General features: G+C 22.7%; 1 protein-coding gene across 1 annotated transcript in view; it reads left to right on the plus strand.

The window, feature by feature from the left end:
• The window catches only part of LOC117181071 (DNA repair and recombination protein RAD54B-like), an 89682-nt gene that overhangs the window by 66568 nt on the left and 14051 nt on the right, over positions 1 to 9063 (plus strand). The window contains exons 7-8 of the mRNA XM_033373639.1: positions 878 to 1625; positions 8943 to 9055. Coding sequence (XP_033229530.1) covers positions 878 to 1625; positions 8943 to 9055 — 861 coding nt within the window. The remainder of the gene's footprint in view (positions 1 to 877; positions 1626 to 8942; positions 9056 to 9063) is intronic.

Genomic DNA, 9063 nt, shown 5'->3' on the forward strand with positions numbered 1-9063 from the left:
TTCTGTTTCAAAATTAATATATTTTCTTGAAAATTGTTATTTTTTGGTTAAAAATTCATCTTTTTCTGTAGCAGATCCAACTATTTGGTTGAAAATTCAACTCTTTTCTTCAAAATTCGTATTTTTTGTTGCAATTCAACTTTTTGGATAAAAAATAATAAATAAATAAATATTGAAATATATAAATAATAATAATAACTGTTATAATAGTATAAATAAAAATTCGTTTTTTTGGCTTCAAACTTCCACAATATGATGAAGTTTTTTCTTTTTAACTGAAAAATCTTTCTTGATGGAAAATTCAACTTTCTGTTTCAAAATTAATATATTTTCTTGAAAATTGTTATTTTTTGGTTAAAAATTCATCTTTTTCTGTAGCAGATCCAACTATTTGGTTGAAAATTCAACTTTTTTCTAAAAAACTCGTTTTTTTTTAATTAAAAATTCAACAAAATATATATTCGTCTGAAAAAGTTTAATTACACCAAAAAATACGATTTTTTTAAATTACCGTTGAATTTTCAAACAAATACTTGGATTTGCTATCGAAAAAGATAAATTTAAAAATTAATTAAAAAATTAATCGTTTTCGTTGAAAATTCGTCTTTTTGGTATGAATATTCATCTTCCTAGGTTTAAAATAAATCTATTATTATACATAAAAAATTTACGAAATTTAAATTAGACCAAAATCCAAATTAAAAATCCCATTTAACGTCCAATAATCAAAAGTGATGCAAAATCCTGTTAAACAAAACAAGAATCCAACGACCAAATTTGGACCACAACGAATAAACGAAAACAAAAAAACACATAGAAAATTCTACCCAATTAAATAATTTATTTGAATTTCAATCGATGCGAATTTGAATTTAAGTCACTCAACCAGTTACGCTGTCGTCGACGGATTCTCCTCACAGGAACACCGGTGCAAAATGATCTCCAGGAACTCTACACCCTCGTCGACTTTGTCAATCCCGAGATCCTCGAGAGTTGCAATTCCTTCAGAAAATATTACGAGCAGCCAATAGTTGCCTCGCAGAGGCCTGACGCCTCCGAGGAAGTCGTCTCATTGGGCCAGGAGAGGGCCAAGGAACTTCACGAAAAAACGAAGGTCTTCATCCTCAGACGAACCAACGATCTGATCAACAAATACCTTCCACAAAAGCACGAATTGGTTCTCTTTTGTCGACTTGCGCGAAGGCAGGAAGAATTGTACACGGTGATCACGGATTTCTTGATGGCAAAGGACATTTTTCAGACGAATGTCATGCCTCTGCACACCATCACGGCTCTGAAGAAGGTTTGCAATCATCCAAATCTCTTTTTGAGTGATCAGAGCAATTTACTCGCGGATTTGAAGGCGGCTAACTTGAATTATGCTTTTCCGAAAGCGGATTCGATGGAGGACTCGGGAAAAGTGAAAGTGGTTCAGGCTTTGCTGCGGAGTTTGAAGGAAACTTCGGAAAAAGTTGTGCTTGTTTCGTATTTTACGCAGACGCTTGATTTGTTGGAGAAACTTTGTAATCTGGAAGGAATGTCTTCTTGTCGATTGGATGGCAATACCCCTACTGTTTCGAGAACTAAAATTGTCGACAAGTTTAATGCAAAAGGAAGTACAACACGTAAGTTTTTTTCATGTCATAGAAAATATCATATTTATGAAATAAATTCAGGCTTAAAAATTCGACAATTTGATCAAATTTTCTTCTTTTTTCAATAAAAAATTTTTGTTGATTAAAAAATCAACTTTTTGTTTGAAAATTAATATAAACATTGTTGAAAATTTGTCTTTTTTGGTAGAAAATTAACACCTCATTGAAAATTTATCTTTCTTGGTTAAAAAAATTCAACTTTTTTCCAGAAAATTCTTATTGTTTGGTGTAATTCAACTGTTTAGTTGAAAATTATTATATTTTGTTGAAATTTTTTTTTTTGTAGAAAATTAATCTTTTCATTTGAAAATTAATATTTTTTTTTTGAAAATTTAGCTTTTTGGCTTCAAAACTCGACAATTTGATCAAATTTTGTTCTTTTTTCAATGAAAAATATTTTTTTGGTTAAAAAATCAACTGTTTTCTAAATTAATATAAATATTGTTGAAAATTCGTCTTTTTTGGTAGAAAATTAATCTCTCATTGAAACTTTATCTTTCTTGCTTAAAAGAATCAACTATTTTCTGGAAAATTCTTCTTTTTTAGTGTAATTTAACTTTTTAGTTAAAAATTACTATATTTTGTTGAAATTTTTTTTTTTGGTACTAAATTAATATTTTTTTTAGAAAATTCGGCTTTTTGGCTTAAAAATTCGACAATTTGATCAAATTTTGCTCTATTTTCAATGAAAAATATTTGTTGGTTAAAAAATCAACTTTTTGTTTGAAAATTAATATAAACATTGTTGAAAATTTGTCTTTTTTGGTAGAAAATTAACACCTCATTGAAAATTTATCTTTCTTCGTTAAAAAAAAATCAACTTTTTTCCAGAAAATTCTTATTTTTTGGTGTAATTCAACTGTTTAGTTGAAAATTATTATATTTTGTTGAAATGTTTTTTTTTCGAAAATTAATCTTTTCATTTGAAAATTAATATTTTTTTTTGTTGAAAATTTGGCTTTTTGGCTTAAAAACTCGACAATTTGATCAAATTTTGTTCTTTTTTCAATGAAAAATCTTTCTTGGTTAAAAAATCAACTTTTTTTCAAAATTAATCTTATGTTTAAAATTGGTCTTTTTTTGTAGAAAATTAATCTCTTATTGAAACTTTATCTTTCTTGCTTAAAAGAATCAACTATTTTCTGGAAAATTCTTATTTTTTAGTGTAATTCAACTTTTTAGTTAAAAATTATTATATTTTGTTGAAATTTTTTTTTCGAAAATTAATCTTTTCATTTGAAAATTAATATTTTTTGTTTAGAAAATTTGGCTTTTTGGCTTAAAAACTCGACAATTTAATCAAATTTTGTTCTTTTTTCAATGAAAAATCTTTCTTGGTTAAAAAATCAACTTTTTTCAAAATTCGGCTTTTTGGCTTAAAAATTCGACAATTTGATCAAATTTTGCTCTAATTTCAATGAAAAATCTTTGTTGGTTAAAAAATCAACTTTTTGTTTGAAAATTAATATAAACATTGTTGAAAATTTGTCTTTTTTGGTAGAAAATTAACACCTCATTGAAAATTTATCTTTCTTCGTTAAAAAAAATTCAACTTTTTTCCAGAAAATTCTTATTTTTTGGTATAATTTAACTTTTTAGTTGAAAATTATTATATTTTGTTGACCTTTTTTTTTGGTACAAAATTAATCTTTACATTTGAGAATTAATATTTTTTTTAGAATATTCGGCTTTTTGGCTTAAAAATTCGACAATTTGATCAAATTTTGTTCTTTTTTCAATTAAAAATCTTTGTTGGTTAAAAAATCAACTTTTGTTGTAAATTAACATAAATATTTTGAAAAATTGTCTTTTTTGGTAGAAAATTAATCTTCTTTTTTTTAGAAAATCCGGCTTTTTTCAACCAAATAGTTGGATCTGCTACAGAAAAAGATGAACTTTTAACCAAAAAATAACAATTTTCAAGAAAATATATTAATTTTGAAACAGAAAGTTGAATTTTTCATCACGAAAGATTTTTCAGTTAAAAAGAAAAACTTTTCATCATATTGTGGAAGTTTGAAGCCAAAAAACGAATTTTCTACAAAAAGATGAATTTTCAACTAAAAAGTTAAATTACACCAAAAAATGAGAACTTTGAATAAATTAATCTTTTTAGTTGAAAATTCATCTTTTTGTAGAAAATTCCTCTTTTTGGCTTCAAGATTCAAAAATTTGATGAAATTTTGTTCTTTTTTTACTTAAAAGTCTTTCTTGATGGAAAATTCAACTTTCTGTATCAAAATTAATATGTTTTGTTTAAAATTGTTATTTTTGGTTGAAAATTCATCTTTTTCTGTAGCAAATCCAACTATTTGTTTGAAAATTCAACTGTTATGTAGAAAAATTCGTATTTTTTTGTGTAATTAAATTTTTGGTTGAAAATTAATACATTTAGTTAAGAATTTATATGTTTTGGTATAAAATTAATCTTTTTAGTTAAAAATTTACTTTTTTGGGTAAAAAATGCAACTATTTGAATGAAAATTCAACTTTTTGTTGAAAAGTCATATTTTTTGTGTAATATAACGTTTTAGTTGAAAATTAATATATTTTGTGGAAAATTGGTCTTTTTTGGTAGAAAATTAATCTTCTTATTTGAAAATTCATTTTCTGTTGAAAATTCTTATTTTTTGGTGTAATTTAACTTGTTGGTTAAAAATTTAAAGAGATTTCAAAACATTAAAATTTGTTTAGGATATTTAAAAAAATTCCATAGAATTTTGAAGAACTCTAAAAAGTTTCAAGAGAATTAAAAAGATTTCAAACGATTTCTAAGGATTTTTAGTATGGTATTTTCAGAGCTTAAAATTTTTAAAGGGATTTAAAAACATTTTTAAGGATTTGAAATATTTTCGGTTTTTTAAAAGATACCAAAGAATTTCTAATAAATTTCAATAATTTGAAGGCATTGCAAAAGATTTTAAAGATTTAAGGGTATTTTTTAAATATCCAAGGAATTTTTAAAATCCTTACAAAATTTTAAGGGTTTTAAAAAGAATTCAAGGGATTTATCAGAAAATTTTAAAAGATTTAAAATAATTCAGTGTATTTTAAGAGATTCCAAAACATTGTTAACAACTTTCGATAATTTGAAAGGTTCTCAAAAGATTTACAATTTCTCAGGGCATGAACTTTTTTAGGATATATAACAAAATTCCATGGAATTTTCAAGAACTCTAAAAAGTTTCAAGGGATTTCAAAATGTTTTGAAGCGTTTTAAGTATTTTAGGATATTTTAAAACATATAAACAGGATGGCCGCTGGACCTGCAAACCTGAAAAACCCGGAAATGACAGTGAATTTATTTTTTGACCTAATTTAAAAATCTTTCACTTGAAAAATGTCCCATTTTAGATTTTTAATTTTCAAAAGCATATATTTTAATTTAAAGAATTTTAAATTGCAGTTTTAAAGGCTTAAAAAATTACAAGTTTTTAAAATAGAAGATTTTTGTTTTAAAAAACAGGGTGGCCGCCAGGCCGGGATACCCTGAATTTTACGAATTTTCAGAAGAAAAATCTGCCCAAGTTCGATTTTAACAGTTTCTTAAATAATTAAAGTGCAGTTTTGAAAATTTAAACAATTACTAATTAAAAGCATTTGAAGTTAAAAATTTTGATAAAAAACAGTTTTATTTTATCCACTGTTAATATAAATATAAATAAATTCTAGATCCGTGCAAAATTTGAGAATTTCCAGATTGTAACTGTTTCAATCCGAAAGTCTTAATAAGAATTAAAATTAATGTATACTTTATTCCGATATTTTAATTTTTAAATAAAAATTTTCATGATTTATTAATAATATATTTTTAATTCAGAGTTTCAGATATTTCTGTTATTATTTTTTTTATATGAAATTTAATAAATAAATTTATTAATATACTATTTCTATTAATTTTTTTTAACCAGTAAAAAATGTGAACTTACGTTTTATTATTTTTAAATAAAAAATACTTTTGAAGTATTTCACAATTCTTAAAAAAATTCTAAATTTTTTGTTTGAAGTCTGCAAAAATCTACATTTTATTTTAAATTCGGCTGTAAGTATATCAAATTATTTCAAGTTCTAAATTTAATTCGAATCTTTTTTAAACTTCTAAATATTTCTTAAAATTACTCTTAATATTTTTACAAATAATAAGTGTTCTGTTGTTATTTATAAATTCAAATTTAATTTTTTTTTAATTTGCAGAATTTTCTAAAAGTTATAGAAAAAAATTCATTCATTTTGAAATATATTTAAAAGTTCCGAAAAAAAATTCAAAAATTATTTTAAATTTGTAAAAATTTTAAACCACTTCTAGATTTCTCAAGATTTTGAAATAAAAATTTTAAGCTTTTAAAGGATGCTTAGAATATTTGAAATAAATATAATTCAACTTTTAATTTAAGAACTGTTGAGTTAATAAAATTATTTTCAATTCTTAATGGGTCCAGCTTAAAATTACTTAAAATAATATAATTCTGAAAATTTTTAATTTTCATTGCTTGATTCTTTAATTTAGATTATTGAAAATGTTCACGTGGATTTCTATTTTTGGAACTTAATCTGAATCTTTGAACTCCATAATTGATAAAAGTTCTAAATTTTGCAATTTATCAAAAAATGTCGAAGGATTTGAAATATTTTAGGGTATTTAAAAAAAAATCGAAAGAATTTTTAATATATTTCAATCATTTAAAGCGATAAACAAGTTTCAAGGTATTTAAAAAGATTTCAAATAATTTTTAAGGATTATACATTTTTTAGGGTATTTAAAAAATTATAAGGAATTTTTAATAGATTTGAACAATTTAAAGGTATTCAGAAGGATTTTATAGATTTTAGGGTATTAATTTTTTAGATTATTTTTAAAAATCCCAAGAAATATTCAAGTGCTCTAAAATTTTCAAGCAATTTATCAAAAAATGTCGAGGGATTTGAAATATTTTAGAGTATTTTAAAAAAATCCAAAGAATTTTAAATATATTTCAATAATTTAAAGTGATAGAAAAGTTAAAAGGTATTTTAAAAGATTTCATACAATTTTTAAGGATTATAAATTTGAAAAATACAAGTTTAAAAATTTATCTTTTTAACTTCAAAAATGTATCTTTTTAAGTTCAAAATTTAACTGTTTAGTTGAGAACTAAACTCTTGTGTTGAAAACTCATATTTTTTTTATCAATTCAATTATTTGGTTTAAAAAATTTATTTATTTGGTGGAAAATACGTTTTTTTAAAAAGAAAAATGATCTTTTTAGTTGAAGATTGAATTTTTTGGTTGAAAATTAATAGTTTCTATTGAAAATTGGCCTTTTTTGTCTACAAAAATAATCTTTTTGGTTAAAAATTTAACTATTTGGTTGAAAATTTATGTATTTTTAGGAAAATCCGTTTTTTTAAAGAAAAATTATCTTTTTGGTAGAAAATTAATATTTTCTATTGAAAATTGGTCTTTTTTGGTAGAAAATTAATCTTTTTGGTTAGAAATTCAACTAATTTAAAGGTATTCAAAAGGATTTTATAGATTTTAGGGTATTAAATTTTTAGATTATTTTTAAAAGTCTCAAGAAATATTCAAGTGCTCTAAAATTTTCAAGCAATTTATCAAAAAATGTCTAAGGATTTGAAATATTTTAAAGTATTTTAAAAAAATGGAAAAAATTTTTTATATATTTTAATCATTTAAAGCGATAGACAAGTTTCAAGGTATTTTAAAAGATTTCAAATAATTTTTAAGGATTATAAATTTTTTAGGGTATTTAAAAAATTATAAGGAATTTTTAATAGATTTCAACAATTTAAAGGTATTCAGAAGGATTTTATAGATTTTTGGGTATTAATTTTTTAGATTATTTTTAAAAATCTCAAGAAATATTCAAGTGCTCTAAAATTTTCAAGCAATTTATTGAAAAATGTCAAAGGATTTGAAATATTTTAGAGTATTTAAAAAAAATCGAAAGAATTTTTAATATATTTCAATAATTTAAAGTGATAGAAAAGTTTCAAGGTATTTTAAAAGATTTCAAATGATTTCTAAAGATTTAATATCTTTTAGGGTATTAAAAAAATTCCCAGAAATTTTTAATAGATTTCAATAATTTACAGGTATTAAGAAGGATTTTATAGATTTTAGGGTATTACTTTTTAAAATTATTTTTTAAAATCTAAAAAATTTTTTTAAATTTTCAATGAATTTCAAAACATTTTGAAAAGTTTGAAATATTTTAGGGTATCTGAAAATAAATCGAAAGAATTTTTAATAGATTTCATTAATTTAAAGCGATAGAAAAGTTTCAAGTCATTTTAAAAGATTTCAAGAAATTTCAAATGATTATTAAAATTAAAAATATTTTAAGGTATTTGAAAAATTTCAAGGAATTTTTAATAGATTTCAATAATTTAAAGGTATTCAGAAGGATTTTATAGATTTTAGGATATTAAAATCCTTGAGGGAATTTTTAGAGTTTAATAATATTAAAGGATTTTTTAACGTTTTTTGAGGATTTGAAATATTTGAGGGTATTTAAAAGATCTCAAGAATTTTAAAAATAATTTTCAATAATTTGAAGGCATTGAAAAATATTTTAAAGATTTAAGGGCAGTTTTAAAACATCCCAGGAATTTTTAAAAGCTTTAAAAAGTTTCGAGGGATTTGAGAAGGTTTCAAGGTATTTCGAGAGATTTATAATATTTCAAGGTATTTAAAAAGATTCCAAGACATTTTTATTGGATTTGAATAATTAAAAGCTATTTCAAAGAATTTTGAAGATTTAATGGTATTTAAAAAAATTACAAGGAATTTTTTAAAACTTTACAAAATTTTATAGGATTTATTAAAAAAATTCAAAGCATTTAGAATATTTTAGGGTACTTTAAAACATTTCGATATATTTTGAACAGATTTCGATGATCTAATGGGATTTCAAAGGATTACAATTTTTTTAGTATATTTAACAAATTTCCATCAAATCTTCAAGAGCCTTAAAAAGTTTCATGGAATTTTTTTTATAGATTTGATTTAATTCTTATAAACTCATCTTTAATTCTTAGGAATTTTATCAAACTCTTTTAAATTACCTCAAATTTTTCTAAACTCATTTCAAACTTGCTAAATTGAATGGATTTTTTCAATTAAAAAATGTTTAATTCACTTGATTTTTCAAATTAAATTCTTTTGAACTTTTAGCTGCAATTCTTATAAATTTCATCAAATTCTTTTTAAAAATTTTAATTTAAAATTGGTTCTATATAAAAATTGTTTTGTATTTTTATTTTTTTTAAATATTTTTTTTTAAATAGGTGTATTTATGTTGAGTGCGAAAGCTGGCGGAGTCGGTTTAAATCTATCAGGAGCATCCAGACTAGTTTTGTTTGATTCTGATTGGAATCCAGCTTCAGACGCTCAGGCAATGGCGAGAAT

The sequence above is a fragment of the Belonocnema kinseyi genome, chromosome 10 (assembly GCF_010883055.1).
Source record: "Belonocnema kinseyi isolate 2016_QV_RU_SX_M_011 chromosome 10, B_treatae_v1, whole genome shotgun sequence".
Lineage (NCBI taxonomy): Eukaryota > Metazoa > Arthropoda > Insecta > Hymenoptera > Cynipidae > Belonocnema > Belonocnema kinseyi.